Here is an 18,271-nt window from a genome sequence, read left to right on the forward strand (position 1 = left end):
TGAGCTATATTGAAATTTTGACACTAAATATTAGATTAGTAAAAATATGGAAAAATAAAAAGTACAAACCACTATATATACACTTATTACTAGTATTTCACAAACACTAATTTTGCATCTACTCTTATGAAATTTTTGCACATTTCATGATATATTTGGAAATGTCAATAGAAAATTGAAAATTAGATGTTTTTAAGTCATAGAAGGATAAGAATTTGTATTAGGATATGTGCCAGTGCTTTCTGGAAAGCAGAGCCAGAGTTCACTGGAAAGATCATCAATGAAATGTTCTGTTTCATTGTAGAGTACAGTTTTTATTATCCATTCGAGATTTATTTTTAAATTTAAATTTGTATGGACAAGTAAATAACTCTCCCCTGTACTATTCAAGCATCTGCTGAAGACAGCAGGCTCATAGTACCCATGTACTCTTTCCTCTAACATGAATAAATCAGGTTGCTTAGACAATCACAAAGACAAATAAGTAGGCAAGGTTGAACATTAATGTTCATTGCCTACACAAGGCCAGTCCTTAAGACTGGAAGAGGTAGTTGTTTCATCTAATGCACAGAAACAAACACAGAAGGGAAAGCAAAGTAAGGAAACAGGAAAAAAAAACCCACAATAAAACCCCAGGAAAAAATCTTAAAGAAAAGGATATCATTTATTTACCTGACAAACAGTTCAAAATAATAGACATAAAGATGTTCATCAAACTTGTAAGACTGCATCAACACAGTGAGAACCTCAACAAAGAGACAGCAAATATAAGAAAGTGCCAAACAGAAGTCACAACTAAAGAACACAATAAATAAACTGAAAAACACACTACAATGGTTCAGCTGCCAACCAGATGAAGCAGAACAGAATAGCAACCTGGAAGACAGGGCAGTAGAATGCACCCAAAAGGGCAAAAATAAGGGAAGAAAAATTTAAAAAGTGAAGATAGCTTAAGGGAATATGGGAAATCAAGTGTAATAACTTTTGCATTATGGGGTCCCAGAAGGAGAAGAAAGAGAAAGGGGTGGAAAACATTTCAAGAAATAATGGCTGATTACTTCCCTAATCTAGGATACAGATACAGATCACAGGAACCCAATAAGAGTTCCAAATAAGATCAACCCAGAGATCTACACCATGACATATAATAATTAAAATGTCAAAATCTAAGGAGAGCAGAAAGGTAAAAAACATAGAAGGAAAGATTATTATGACTGTCAGCTGATTTTCAGATGAAATTCTGCAGGACACTAGGTAGTGACATGACATATTCAAAGTGCTGAATGCAAATAACTTCCAATCAAGAATACTCTACCCAGCAAAACTATCACTCAGAATTGAAGGACAGATAGTTTTCCAGCAAGCAAAAATTAATGGAGTTCATTAGCACTAAACTAGCCTTACAAGAAGTTTTAGCAGGTCTTCTTTAAGCTAGTGTGAAGGTTAAAAGACAAAAAGAGTAAAATTAATTATAACTACAATAATAGAGTATACACAAAAGAAAAAATATATCAAATATGATATCAAAAACATAAAACATGAATGAGGCATACAGATGTAGTATTCAGAGTGTATTCAAATTTAAGTTGTTTTCAACTTAAAATGTACTGCTATATATATATAGGCTGTCCTGTAAGAACCTCATTGTAATCACAAACAAAAAATCATAAGAAATGAATCAAAACAAAGCACTAAAAAGTAATCAAACTACAAGGGAGGACAACAAGAGAAGAAGAAAGGAAAAGAGAGGAACTACAAAAACACCCAGATAACAATGAACAGAATGGCAATAAGTACATACCTGTAAATAAAACTTAAATGTAAATGGGACAAAATTATTTAATCAAAAGACATAATAAAGTGGCTAAAAGGATAAGAAAACAAGACCCATCTATATTTTGCCTGTAAGAAAATATTTTCAGATATAAGGATACACACAGACTGAAAGGGATGGAAAAGGCTATTCCATGCAAATGAAAACAAAAAGAAAGCTGTTGTAGCTATACTTTTATCAGAAAAAACATACTTTGAAACAAAGACTGTAATAAAAGTCAAAGGAATGCATTATATAATGGCAAAAGTTCATTCCAACAAGATGATATAATATTTGTAAATATTTATGTAACCAACATAGGAGAATCTAAATATAGAAAGCAAATATTAACACACCTAAAGGAAGAAACTGACAGCAATACAATAACATTAAGGGACTTTAATACCCTACTTACACCAATGGATAGATCATTTAGGCAGAAAATCAATATAGAAACATCAGCCTTAAACAACATATTACACCAGATGGACATATATAGATATATACAGAACAATCCATCCAACTGCAGCAGAATACACATTCTTCACAAGTGCACATCAAATATTCTCCAGAATAGGTCACATAGGGTCACAACAAGTCCCAACAAATTTAAGAACATTGAAATCATATCATACTTTCTGTGTGAAATCAAATCATATCTTTTCTGACAACAATGTACTGAAACTAGAAATCAGTAGCAGGAAGAAACAAAAAACTCACAAATATGTAGAGATTAAACAAAATGCTACTGAATGGCTAATGGATCAATGAAGAACTCAAATGGAAAATTGAAAAAAATTTCTTGAAACAAATGAAAATGGAAATGCAGTATTCCAAAATCTAGGGGATGCATCAAAAATAGTTCTGAGCAAGGGAAGTTTGTAGCAATACAGATTTACAAAAAACAAGGAAAATCTCAAATAAACAATCTAACTTTACACCTGAAGGAACTAGAAAAAGATAATATGAAGCCCAAAATTAGCAGAAGGGAAGAAATAAGATCAAAGCAGAAATAAATGAAATAGAAACAACAACAAAAAAAGGAAAAGACTAATGAAACTAAGGCCTGGTTCTTTGAAAGTATGAACAAAATTGACAAACTTTCAGCAAAGAAAAAAGATAGAGGGCTCAAATAGATAGAATCAAGACTGAAAGAGAAGTTACAACTGGTGACACTGAAATACAAAGGATTATGAAAGACTACTGTGAACAATTATATGTCAACAAATTGTAAAACCCAGAAGGAATGGGTAAATTCCTAGAAACATACAATCATCCAAGATTGTAACAAAAGGGAATAGAAAATGTGAATAATTAATTACTAGTAAGGAGATTGAATTAGTAATAAAAAAGATCCCAAAAATCTAAAGTTCAGAACCAGATGACTATCCTGTATAATTCACTGGTGAAGTCAATTTTACTTCAAATTCTGAACATTCAAAGAAGATTTAATATCTTTCCCTCTCAAATTCATCCAAAAACTTAAGAGGATGGAATGCTCCCAAATTAATTTTATGAGGCTCACATTACCTGATAAAATCAGACACATACAAGATGAAGAAAGAATATGACAGGCCACTATCCTTGATGGACATAAATGTTAAAACCCTCAACAAAATATTAGCAAACCAAGTTCAACAATACATTAAAAGGATTATATACTATGATCAAATGGGATTTATTCTAGGAATGCAAGGAGGGTTCTTTTAGGCTGGAGGAAGGAAAAACAAGGACATGCAAACAGAACAGAGAGATGCCATAGGGGGAGAACAGACCAGACCCCAAGGTCCATGCCTTATATGGAAAGGGGACAGCTCTTCTGAATTCCATCCTTCTGATGAGCCAACTAAGACCCGGATGTCAGCCTCCTCCCTCTTGGAAGGAAAAAAAGTTTCTAGTTGTCTATTATGTCACCTTTAGCCAATCATACCTCTCCACACCCCCTAGGATAGCTTGCCCACTCCTCCCTCTCCTAATCCCTTATAAGGCCCCACCTCCCTGACCGTGTGTGACTTCCCTGGCCTGTAATACCCAGACCACGGAACATCACCCGGGAGTTGCACTCAAATAAACTACCTGGCCCTTTGTTGCCTCTCTTTGCCTGCTTATTTCAGCTAAAATTTATCTTACAGGTTCAACTGGCACAAATCAATCAATGTGATGCACCACATTAATACTAATAAAAGTTAAAAAAAATCATATGAACTCAATAGAATTATCTGACAAAAAACAACATCCCTTCATGATTAAAAATCTCATCAAATTGGGTATAGAGGGAAAGTATATCAACATTACAAAGGCCCTATGTGACAATCCCACAGCTAGCATCATACAAGCTGAAAACTTTTCCTCTGACATCAGGAACAAGACAAGCATGTCCATTCTTACCATTTTTGTTCAACAGAGTGTTGGAAGTCTGAGCCACAGAAATTAGGCAAGAAAAAAAAATAAGAGACACTCACATTGGTAAGAAAAAGTAAAACTGTCATTATTTCCCATGATTCTTTATACAGAAAGCCCTAAAGACTCCACCAAAAACAATTAGAACCAATAAATTAATTCAGTAAAGTTTCAAGATACAAAACCAATATACAGAAATGTATTTCCATGCACTAACAATGAACTGATAGAAAGAAAAATTAAGAAAACAATCACATTTACAATTGCATCAAAAAGAACAACATACCTAGGGTAAATTTAACCAAGGAGGTGGAAGACCTGTACACTGAAAACCCTAAGACATTGAAGAAATACATTGAAGAAGACATAAAGAAATGGAAGCTATTCCATGCTCATTGACTGGAAGAATATTGTTAAAATTCCCAAAGCAATTAACAGCCCAAATCAAATCTACCCAAAGAAAATATAACTCAAAGCCAATCAATTTGGGGCCATATTATCAACTGCAAATCAATTCAATGCAATTCCTATCAAAATCCCAATGTCATTTTCACAAAACTAGGTAGAACAAATAATTCTAAAATTTGTGTGGAACCACAAAAGACTCCAAATAGCCAAAGCAATCTTGAGAAAGAAGAACAGAGTTGGATGTATCATGAGCCCTGATTTCAAACTGTAGTGGAAAGCTTCAGTAATCAAAACCATATGGTATTGTCATAAAAACAAACAGAGAGATCAATGGAACCGAATAAAAAGACCAGATATAAACCCACATATATAAGATCAATATACAAGAAAGGAACCTAGAATATACAATGGAGAAGGGCAGTCTCTTCAATAAATGGTGTTAAGAAAACTATACATCTACATGCAAATGAGTGCACCTAGACCATTATCTTATACCATGCACAAAAACCATCTCAAAATCTTGTTTAAAGATGTGAATGTAAGACATGAAACCATCAAACTCCTAGAAGAAAATAAGTGGTAAGCTAGTTGACATTGGTTTGGTGTTGAATTTTTGAATCTGACTCCAAAAGCAAAGGCAACATAAGCAAAAATAAATGGGATTACATCAAAGTAAAAAGCTTTTGCATGGCAAAAAACTAATGACAAAATGTAAAGGGCAAGACATTTCTGGGCAAAAAATATCTGCAAATCACATATCTAATTAGGGTTAATATCTAATATTTATAAAGAATTCAACTCAACCACAAAAGCAAACAACACAAAACACAAAACAACAACAAAAAACATTCTGATCAAATAATGCACAGAGTATTGACACAGACATTTTCACAAAGAAGACATACAGATTGCCAAAAGGCACATGAATATGTTTAACATCACTAACTCTCTGGGAAATGTAAATCAGAACCTGCTTTATTAAATGGTTTGGAACTTGAAGAGTATCAGTAAATGCTCAGAAAGTAGTGAAAAAAATAGTTTTGAGTAACAAAACTATTTTAAAAAGTAGTTTGAGGTAGGTAACATTTATAAATTCTAAAATAACATAAAAGTGAATTGTAAAAGAATGGACATAGAAAAGAGTATTTATTAATTTGATTAAGAAAACTCTGAAGAATGACATTAAATTTATGGAAATTTTATTTTACAAAATTAGCTTTTTCTTGAGTAATATGGTACACAAATAAAACATACAATTGCATTGTAATGCAATATGGTATTGTACACATACAACAGAGGTGCCATTAACACTAGGAATTCTATTTCTAGATACTCTCTAGTAATAGCAATGAAATGGTTGCATCAGTTAAAGGGCTCCTGGGCCCATTTTGGCCAGAAACATGCCTTATAGACAGAATGCCCAGGCGTATGGTCACAGCCTTCGCTTGGGTTAAATTACTCTGATCTCTTTAACAATTTAATGTAATCAATTTAACTGAACACAAAAGCATAATTACTTTTGAATCAAATTAAAAAATAATGCTTTTCTTTTTGACAAAGTGGTAAGATTGCAAATACTTTTCTCTGAATTTGATATAGACACAAGGCAGGGGATGTGGATGGATAGCCTACCTGTACCAGGAGATGGTCGGCTCAGGAGAGCCTGAGGCCCTGCATGATAATGTCATCTCTTCTCCTCTCTCTGCTGTGGCGTTAAAGGATTTCTGAGGCATTGTAATTGCTGGCGGCACTGAAAAAGAGATGAATATAGATTAAATAGAGATGAAAAACATAGCACTAACACTACTAGGACTTTTTCACCACTGCTAAACTTTAAAACTTGGTAGTTTGATTGTATAGTTACATCAACAGGACTGACTTGGCTGCACATTAAAATGACTTTCAGCTCACTGATCTGCCATCTAATGGACAATAATTAGATAATTTGTTCTAATCCTATTCTAATATTTTTACTCTATTAAACCAAACTAAACAATAAACTAGACATTTTAGTACACAGACACACACACACACACACACACATATATATACTTTAATGAAATATTCCTAAAATATTTCTAAAGACAGACAATACCACCCAAACTTACATCGATACTGAGATCTACTTGGAGCATAAATTTCCTATTTAGGTTCTCACTGGTATATGTAATTCTATAAGTAATCATTCACTGTTTCAAGACAGGACTTTCAAATTAGGTGTCAAACCATATTGTTCTTTCTGATTAACTGCATTTAATTTCTTCAAACAACTATATAACATTTTATGAAGAGAAAATGCTCATGTCATGGAGACTATGAAAAAGATTTTCATAAACAATTCAATTTTAAAATTAAGATTATCCAATTTCTAATTAATTACATTGCAACAACTGTATATCCTGCACATTTTGGACATGTTGAAATTGTTACTGAAATGCTCTGTCTGCAATGAATAAATCAATAACATCCATAAAGACGCTAAATTTCCAAATATAGCACAGATTTTTATTTCATGCACACTTTTATGATTTGCAATTGAATATGACAAAATGACTTTCTTAACATTTATTATATTAATAGATTTGTTTTTCACATTCTAAACAACATGACCAGACAGGCATTTAGAAGTGTGATTATAAGTTAATATCTCTATAGTAACATTCAGGTCAGTATTGAGGCTGCATTATTCCCATTGATGTTGGGAATAGCAATTGATACACATCTTAGCAATTAAGCACAATAAATCAAGTTTCTGACTTTATTAATTTAGATATAAGGGGCCTGATCTGCCATGCTCTCTCTAACGTAACTAATTATTACTAATATTACAACAGGATGGGCTTTTTTTCAGATATTAACTGTGCATTTTAAGTACATATAAATTTGTCTTTCTGTATCATTTTCTTTCTCTTGTAATTATGGAAAAGAACATTTAATCAAAATGTATTGCTTTACCTTTAGTTATTTTAAATGGATTTGCAAGAACACTATGGCTATTTTATTACAATAAGGATTCATAATTAATTAGAACATTATAATAAAAATGAATTCATTAATAGAAATTCTTTCTATATAAAATATCTGTGTAAATAGAAGCACTTTCAAATGGAAAATCGTATGCTCCAGTTCTTATCCTGTTACTATTATTAACATAAAAAAGTTATTTCTTCTTTATCATAATTATTTTTCTTTTAAGGAAACAACATATTCTGGATGATCTCTAAGAACTGACAAATCTTCATGATTTTTGATACACTGACTCTGCTAATGAAATGTGTTAATTACAGCACTGAGTAGCAAAACAATATTGATATTGTATTTATACCTAGCATTTTGAAGAGTAATTCCAGAAGAATTCTGAAAAATAGTAGCATCAAAATCTGCAGAGGTGTTCACTAGTTCAGAGGCCAACATATTCAGGGAGTTCATCCGCTGCTGTTACAGTCTACAGAGCATTTTTACATATATAACCTCATTGTTTCTGAAATCACTATTTGGATTTAAAAATTTTTTAAGGGATTACAAATAAATTTCATCCAGATTTATTTATTTCATAAGACCCACACCTACTTTATTTTAACTTTTCAAAAATATTTTTTTTTACATTTAATTATATTTGAAACGTCAACTTTTAATAACTTTACAAAGATTTATATTTGTATGTGTTAAGCAGCCAATGCTTTTTCATTGTTTGTTTTCATTTTTTTATCTTGAAGAAACATGACTATGTGTAGGGAAGTTGCTCCATAATTCTCACCTATACGGAGACTTTGGTCCACCTTCATGCTATAATTCCCATCATTGGCTTTTGAGAGACCAAAGATACACTAATTTGACAGCTTAATGCCCTTTCATCAACAAGGACATCAAGCAATTCCACATGTCTCTGTGTCTTATGATCTTCTTCCACCCTTTTCCCCTCAAATATTTCTCTGATGAAGAACATGGTACTAAGGATGGAATACTAGTGTGGTTCAGATTAGCCCACACCAATAATCTCTCTAAATTCATTCATGGTAAGAATAATAAATCCTCTTTTACCATTGTGAAGAAAGCTACTCTTTGTAACTCACTGAATATTCAGATATGGCCGAAATATATATTATCAAACAAATTCACAGGTAAATCCTCTATCTAATAGAGGGTTGCTAAATTTAATACTCAGTCCTGCCTTGTTTACCTTTGTTTTCACTTCAAAGGCTTTGTGATTTTAGAAATTAACCTCTGGGAGGATTTGGGGAAGAAGGCAGGGTGGAATGCACCAGGCATCATGTAACTGTCTTGGAACTCTCCACTGAAAACTTGTAGCTTCCAGGGGAAGGCATGGAAGGTAAACTGCAAGCAAGGCCTCAGAGAGATATTTATAGATTCATGTTCATAGCAGCATCATTCACAATATTTAAAAAGTAAAAGCAACCCAAATGTCCACTGAAGAAGGAATGAATAAGCAAAATATGGATACAATGGAATATTATTCAGATTTAAGATGAAAGGAAATTCTAACATATATTACAAAATCAATGAACCTTGAGGACATTAGGATAATGAAATGAAATAATCACAGAAAGACAAATACTCTATGATTTCCATATTATGTACTTAAGAGTAGTCAAAATTAGAGACAGAAAGTAGAATGGTGGTTGCTAGCAGCTAGTGGGAGAGAATAGGGAGTTATTGTTAAATGGGTATAGAGCCCTGGTTTTGCAAGATGCAAAGGGTTATGGAGATGAATGGTGATAAATATTGTACAACATTATGAATGCATTTAGTAACACCTAACTGTATGCTTAAAAATGATTAAGATGGTAAAATTTATATTATGTGTATTTTACTTCAATCAAAAAAACAAAGAAAAGTCATATGAACTGTCTTAGTCCCTGGGCAAGATAATAGATGGACCAGGCTAACATTAATACATTGTAGATTTAACACTTTACATTGTTATTCTCAGTGTATCTGGAAAGTAGTTTAGTTTCTTTCCTCAGTTCTTTCAGTGACCTAACTAAAACATGGTCCTTTCCATTTCATTTACCTTGATAGCATCAGATTACAAGACAGTGAGGATCAATTGGCTCATTACATTGTTTAAAAAAAAATCCAAGGGAAAAGTTTCCATTGGCATCTCAAATTCCATTCTTAGTGAACTACAATTAATATGAAAAGCAATTTAGAAATTTAGGCAAATAAATATTGTCTTTAGTGGACAAATATAAAAACAATGAGAAAATGTTAACTGAAGCTTTGTCATATTAACATCATTAAGTTTTTCTGTGTTTTCCAAGTTTTTGCCAAAAAATCTGATTTTTATGTTCTTTTAATCTGACTTTTAAAACAGAACATTATTCATAGGTTCACAAAGAGAAAGAAATATAGACACAGAATTTTTGACCTTACTCCTTTCCTCCTTAACTACTGTATTCATTATTTGTATTTCTTTATGCAATATTAACAAATTTTCATGTTTTCTTCACCTTTCATATAATAGACGCTTTTCTGTAACATGTTTCTTTTCTCAAATTTATAACACATGTAAGGGATATATTCATGTTACTATGTAAATAACTTATTCATTCTTATTCAAACTGCACAGCCTTCTACCCTGTGGATAAACTTGGCATGTATTAAGTCACTTGTGAATGTCCAAATATTTATCTATTACCAACTTTAACTACTATAATCAATGCTACAGTTAATTATTTGGAAGTAAAATTGATATGCCAAAGTTTTAAAAAAATCTGAAAGTTTTAAACATCTTGAGGAGTCATTTTACCATTAAGTATGGCCATTTTATGCTTTTTCAGAGTACATTTTATGAATTAATGATATTTTATAGCGGAAGTCCTCAAAGTATGTTTCAAAGAGCCCAGAGGTCCCCACAATCCATTCAAAAGGTCTATGAAGCCCTCCCTTTTCCAGCCCATATCTGTGTGAGGATGGATTACTCCTGCAAAAGTAACATACTACATGCAGTGTGCTAATGGAGGAAAAGTTCAACAACCTCCTTATCTAAGAGAGTTATTTTCTCAGGTTCAAAATATTTCATAGAAGATTGAATGTGGCAACAGAAATGGAAAATCTGCCTATCTTTTGTTAACACATAGATTAACTTCCAAAAATTTAAAAAGGAAGAAGCTACTCTTTCACATTTTTTCCAAATGCAATTATTTTTCATAAATATTTTATTTAGATTAATATGCTTATTATTTCCAACACATTAATAAACATCTTTAAATCTAAATGAATTAATAAAATACTTTTAAAACTCACTTTCAATATCTAATGTGACATTGACTTTTGAGAGTAGCGTATTTAAAATCATACATATCTAAGTTAAATAATGGGGCAAAATTATAAGGGAAAGAAGAAAAGAGGCAGCAAAACCTCTTTCTTTCTAACTATTTATCACAGATGAGAATCATGTTAGTCTTTAAAATTTTTTTATGTCAGAAAGCATGTAATAATAGCTTCCAAAATAATGAACCATATGATCAGCAGATTATATATAAATTATACATATATGTGAATAGATATGACTTACATATACAAATATTTGGGGGATCCTCAATAATTTTACAAATAAAGGGTTTCTAAGGAAAAAAGTTGTAGGATTACCTGGGACACAAAATGAGGTAGAACACAATTTGGTAATTCAAATTAGTATTTAAAGAGAAGTCTTATTAAATGGCCAAAAAATAATTCAAAATAAAAGCCATAGTGTTTAAAATTAATCTAAATGTAAAAGGTTTAGGAACATATTCCTAGAGAGTTAGCACTTTTGAGAAATTCTGGAGAAATGAATCTGTTGAGGAGTGTGGTGAGTTGAAAGATTTCAGGACAAATCAAGGGAAAAATGATAAGATGGCAGCAGAACACATAGGTGCTTAAAAAGGTTGCCTAAGAAGGCAAGTTTTCACACCATCTGGGGAATGATCCAGAGCAAGTGTGTCTGTGTTGGAGAGCAGCTGCAGCCCACCCTGAAGGGGAGAAGGCAACTAACTGCAGGGAGAGGAGAATTTGAGAGGGAGGCTTATAATATCACTTAGCAGCACAGCGGGGGGACGCTGAGCGATCAGCAGCTTGGAGCCTTGTACAGGTCCAGAGTCTGTTTTATCCACGGCTAACAGAAGTATTTTGCACAGGGTGGAAAGCTGACTGATTTTAAATGTTTAAAAATATGCGTATTTGGTTTGTATTTAAAACGATTGGATGTGTAAATTTTGCATTTGCTGCTACTGAGGTTTTGAGTTAATGGTCCCAGCCTGCTGTAAAGAGGGAAACCTAAGGACTGGTAGATAAGAGCCCTCTTCTATGCATTCATATAACAGGAATGAATGGATGATGATGGAAGTGCTGTTGAGAAAAAGTCATCTTAGTATTAAAAACTGGTCGGTTTACTATAGTATCTGAATAGATATAAAAACACATCACAAAATGATCATATAGTTCATAATTCAGGGAAGCTGTTAACCATGTTTTTTAAAATAAAAGTTTAAGACCAACATGATACTGGTCTGTGATAGATGTTGGAAAGAAAGAGGAGTTGCAGCATCTTTTTTCCCCTATAATTTTGCCCCATTTACATAACTCAGATATGTATGGTTTTAAATACAGTACTGTTAAAAGTCAATAAGTAACCTGACCTTATCCTAAAGTGTGAGCTAAATGTTCAGAGTCACACTAGTTTGATAAATCACGTATCAATCAAAAGTGAGGTGCTATAAATCATTTCAGTTAATATATTCATTAATTCCCTCCAGTTAAAAAAAGAAAACAAAATTTGGTCAAAACATGTCAACAAGTTTAAAAATAATACACAGAGTTCTGCTTCTGAGTAAATTGGAGCAACCCTACTGCAACCTGTCTCTGTCACTTAATTTGCCTATAACACTTGGACAGAATGCATGGATGATCTGTTTGAGGTTTCTAAAATGTAAATAGTAGCAGGCATATTGCTACTAGAAAAATATCAGAATTTGAAATACTATAAGACCATCTGTGAGAGAATACATTATTTTCATCAGAACCCCTTGGCCTGAATTGAAGAGAGCTCAAATCCCAAGATGGGAATCAACATGACTTTAGAGAGGTCCAGAGAAGGCTTCTAGTTCAGGTGCAGGGGTCAGAAAAGAGAACTCCTGGCAGTGACATGGAAGTAGTGGAGAGCCTGCAAGTGTCTAAGTCCTTAAGAGAGGGTTTAAGAGAGGGAATCAGTCAGAAGAGTTGTGGTCCCAAAAGGGAAAGGCAACCTCTCTTTGCTTTCTCCCGTCTTTCCTCCAATCAGTTGGTCCTTATTAAGGACACATTTGTAGTAATGAGGGGGTAAATAAGACCCCAGTTTTCTGGCCATAGGACTGAAAATTGGAGACTCAAAGGAATAGGGAAGTATGGGAGAGATCATAGAGTAGGAAGAGGTTAGGGAAACAACCACAACAAGTTGTTTATGAATCCTGAGTTCAGCCCTGAGCTGTGCATGTGTGGATCTGATCTTAAACAATATCAAGATTTTGGAATTGAACTGAGGTCCTGGAATGACTGTTAGTGCACATACAAGATGAACCTAAAAAATACTACAAAGGTTTTGAAAATGAAAGTGGTTTTGAATCCACACTCCACAAAGGCTCGTCACAATATGTGGCCTGAATTTAAACAAACCAATTGTGAAAATAAAAAATATCAACATCCTCCACAGTGCTGAAATAAAACCCAAAGTATCATAAAGATAAATTTCAAAATCCAGGATAGAATCTAAATGTTTTTTGCCTTATGTTTGAGAACTGCCAAAGGCATCTTGACTCATTTTGGATTATCTAAAAACTATAGCAAGTCTTTTAAACACTTTCCATGAGGAAGGGATAACCATCTTGAAATAAATGGAAATGGAAACAGTCTCTGCAAAGACATGCAGTAAATTTTTAAATAAATAATTTAATATTAGAGCTAAGTTTTAATAACCAAAACAGCCCTGGATATGCTGAATGGGTATGATGGAGAAAAGACTTTCTAAACTTGAAAAATATACAACAGAAATTATGCAGTCTTCAAAACAGAAAGAAAAATGATTAAAGATAAGGAAACAAGCAACACTTCAGGGAGCTGTGAGACATATCAAAATGTCATCAAGTCTAAGAAGAAATGGGGGAAAAACACTATAAAATAGAAAATATAAAAATGTATGTACAAATATATGCATTTGTATTTGTATCTATAAATACATGGGTATTAGTATCTATAAAGCCAGCATCTGAAAACTCACCAAATTGACAAAAGACATCAAACTACAGATTCAAAACCAGCTGTGGTCTTGAATGCCAAACAGAATAAACCCAAAGAAGTTCATATCCAGGAACATTATACACTGCTAAAAACCAAAGATATACAAACACAAAAAAAATTCATTACTTGTAGAACAATAATTCCAATAACTGTACATTTCTTATCAGAAACCATGGAGGAAAAAGGGAGATGAAAGAATATTTTCAAAGTGTCAAAATAAAGTTCCATGTTCAACAAAAATACCTTTAGAAATGACGTAAAATAAAGACATGACTTTCAGATGAAGAGCAACTAACACAATTTCTGCCAGGAGACCTGATCTAAGAGAATTGGTAAAGGAACTTCTTCAGATAATAGAGAAATTCAGACAAGAAAATTTCTATCAGAGGAAACTTCAGGGGTGATGAAAGAACAAGAGAAATAATAAATACTTAGGTAAATATAATAGAGTATTCTCCTCTTCAGTTCTTTAAAACATGCTTAATGATTGAAATGAAAAGGCTTAACATTGTCTTTGGAGTTTTCAATGAATGCAGATACAACACAGAATAAACTAAGACAAAGAAGACAGGGTAATAATGGATCTGTATGGTGCTACAGTTTCGACATTCCAATTCAAATGGTAAAAATATTGATTTTAAGTTAAAGAAGTATATTGTAATCAAGAAAATAAAAACAGATACAGCCAGAAACATAATAGGCAAAATAAAATAGAACACTAAATAATATTCACATAATCCAGAGGGCAGGGAGGGAAAACATAACAATGGAAAACTGAGAACAAAATGAAAAGAAATCAAGACAAAAATTGCAGATCTAAATTACGTATAAATAGTTTAATCTCATGAAGAAAAACATATACACTGTCAGAAGAGATAAAAGTAAGTCATCAACTATATGTTGTCTATAAGAAAACCACTTGCAGTGTAATAATATATGTGGGCTAAAAGTAAAAGAAAAAAACGAAATTTATATACCATTCAACACTAATCAAAAGAAAGCTGGAGGGGCTATGCTAATATCAAACAAAGTAGGTATCAGAGAAAAAAAGTTACATGACATAAAGGGGGACATTATATAATGATGAAAGAGTCAACTCATGATAAAGATATAATCATACATATGAATTCAGGTCACAAAAAACTTTCAAAATATACAAAGCATAAAATGACACAGAGGACAACTAGACCTATTCATAATTACTCTTTGTGGCTTCAAAGCTAAGAATCTAGAAAAAGAAAGGCAAAATACACCAATATCCAGCAGAAGGAAAAAATAATACAAAGAACAACATATACCAATGAAATAAAAAAACAGAAAAAAATAGAGAATATAAAGATCTCAACAGAAGATAGTTTGAAAGGTCACATGACAAATTTCTAGCAAGACTCACCAGGAAAAAAAGAGAGATGACACAGATTGCCAAAATCAGGAGTAAAAAAAGGGATTTCACTACAGATTCCATATACAGGAAAAGGATTTTAAGGAATAAATAGTACAGGCAAGTCTACGCAAACAAATTCAATAATGTTAAAAAAATGGACCAGTTCCTTAAAAAAACACAAATCACTGAAACTCATTCAAGATGAAAAAGGTAATTCAAATAGTCTTGTAACTATCAAAGAAATATAAAATGTGGTTAGAAGGAAATTTCTAGACCTAGATGCTTTATCTGTTAAACTTTACCAAAAACTTAAAGAAATAATTCCATAACTACACAACCTCCTTTTAAAAAATAAGATGAAGTACTATTTCTTGAGTCATTTTATGAGGCCAGAGTTATAATAATTTAACCAAGTCAATGAAAGTATAGTGAAAGAAAACTGCAAACTAATATTCCTTATTTAAATAAATACAAAAGCATCAATGAAATTTTAGAAATTAAAACCTAGCAATACATGTACATATAAAAAGTACACCACAATCAAGTGAGTTTTATCCTGTGAATGGAAAGCTAGCACAATCTTGAAAAATCAATTAGTATGATCAACTATTAACAGCTTAAGAAAAATCATTCAATTAAATCAATGGGTGCAACAAAAGCATTCAACAAAAGTCAAAATGCATTCAACATCAAAGCACTCATAAAATTATGAATGTAAGGAGATTTCCTTATCCTAATAAAAGACATTTTACAACTTCCAGATAACATGAAATATTCAGAGAATGAATACTTTATTTCTAAGATTGGGAATAAGTAAAGAAGTCCTCACTCGACACCCTTATTTAACATGCTGGAAGGCCAATGCAACTAAGCAAGAAATAAGAATAAAAAGCAGACAACTGGAAAAGAAGAAATAACTTTGTTTCAATTATCAGATGCATTGTCATCTTCACTGAAGATCCAAGAATCTACAAAAATACTGCTAGAACTAATAAATGCATGCAATACAGGCATAGGATACAAAAAACACACAAAAATAATCAAGTTTTATATACAGACTTGGAATGAACAATTTAAAGTAAATTAAAAAAAATAAAACATGGACAGAAGCCTTAAAAATACAATACTTAGGTGTTAATCAAACAAAACTCATGTATGGCATCTGAGTACTGAACACTACAAAAAGTTAATTAAGTTAGTGAAAAAATACCTTGGTAAGTGGAGAGATATGCCCTGTTCATATCATAAACTTACGGACGCAACATAGAAAGAAAGTGTCAAATTTTCCAAAATTGCTCTATATAATTGTAATTAAAATTGCAGCAGTATATTATTTAGCAGACAGACTAATTCTAAAGTTTAAGTAGAAGGTGAAGAAACTAGAATTTCCAAAATGTTTTTGTAAAAGAATTGTTGTAGAAATCATACTACTTAATTTTAAAGTATGTGTAAGCTACAGTAACTAGGGCAGTATGATAATGATGCAATGATAGACATACAGATCAGTGGAACACAAAAAAGAGTCAAGAAATAATTCCTGTAATACAACCAGTTTTTAAATTTATTTTACAATGTGCAAAGGCAATCCACTGAAGAAAGGACAGTCTTATAACAATGGTTTTTAAGCTATTGAATATACATAGGCAAATACATGAACCTGAAGATGGAACTCACTTCTCATAAAAAAAAAAAATGGATCAAAGATCTAAATTTAAAACATAAAAGTATAAAACTTTTAGAAGAAAACTTGAGAGAAAACTCTTTGTGTCTCAGTCATGACATAAAAGAAAGAAAGAATACTTGGACTACTTAAAAATCAGAGTTAAAATTCTTTGCTTTCTGAATTACATTAAGAGAATAAAAAGATAGGCCACAGAATGTGGAAAAAACAATTGCAGATCCCATATGTGAACAAGGAATTGTATCTAAAATATATAAAGACAGTCTAAATTCAACAGTAAGAAAATATGTAAATGATTTGGAACAGAAACATCACTAAAGAGTCTGTTTGGAAGGCAAAAGTGCGCTTTTAAATAAGGATCTCTCAAACTCTAAGAGTGAAAAAACAAGGTCTGGCACAGCCACAACACTGACCCAGTGGGAGAAATATTGTGGGGGCCTTGCTCCAAGTAATAGGGGCTGTGAGAGCACCTTAGTTATTCCTAGCCCATAGCAACACTATCAATAGGCTGAAACCTACACAAAATCAACACTGTACTGGAGGTTCTAGCAGAACAGTAAGGGAAGGGAGGGAAAAGACATCTAGATCAGAAAGGAGGAAGTAAAACTGTCTATTCACAGATGACATGATTATCTATAAAGGGTATCTTATGGAACCTAACAATATAAGTGAATTTAATAATATTTTAGAATACAACAAAAGTGTACAAAATTTGTGTATGTAAACAAATATGTATGCATATATATAAGCACAAAAGTTAGAAATGAAAATTAATAGTGTGGTTTACAGTAGCACCAAAGCATATAAAATATTTAGTGACAAATCTGACAAAAGATTTGTTAGGGCTCTAAACAAAACTCTTCATAACATTTCTGAGAAAAGTTAAAGACGACACTTCTGTAAAAAGTAAGAACTGAATAAAGTATTCCAAAAGTTGCTGAGTGCTTTCTACATCCAAGTCTCTAGATATTCCTTCATGCTATAAATATTACCTTTGTTCTAGAAGCACAAATGGTCTAGTCTGTGAGATAATGTCATACATAAATGGATAATTTCTAATTGGTATAGAAGGTCCACAGATGGACTGCAGAGATGCAGTTCATTTATAGCTCAGCAGGAAAAGCTGTGAAATATTTCAGGGAATACACTGATATCTGTTGTTTGACTTTTGGTAAAGAAAAAAGGCTTTGAAGTTTTTGATGGACCAGGGATTTCCCTAGCAATCCCCAAAGCATTTTCTGCACTGAGAGTTTGCACCTGGACTAACCAATTTGTGACACCTGCTTTAATTACTTCAGGGAGCTCACTGAGT

At 32.4% G+C, this 18,271-nt stretch overlaps 1 protein-coding gene across 3 annotated transcripts in view; it reads right to left on the bottom strand.

Moving 5' to 3' along the window:
• The window catches only part of NCAM2 (neural cell adhesion molecule 2), a 504,953-nt gene that overhangs the window by 149,570 nt on the left and 337,112 nt on the right, over positions 1 to 18,271 (bottom strand). For all 3 annotated transcript variants that reach the window (XM_036881527.2, XM_057501625.1, XM_036881529.2), the window contains one exon: positions 6,254 to 6,371. In XM_036881527.2, the coding sequence (XP_036737422.1) occupies positions 6,254 to 6,371 (118 nt within the window). The remainder of the gene's footprint in view (positions 1 to 6,253; positions 6,372 to 18,271) is intronic.

Source organism: Manis pentadactyla, chromosome 1, assembly GCF_030020395.1.
Source record: "Manis pentadactyla isolate mManPen7 chromosome 1, mManPen7.hap1, whole genome shotgun sequence".
NCBI lineage: Eukaryota > Metazoa > Chordata > Mammalia > Pholidota > Manidae > Manis > Manis pentadactyla.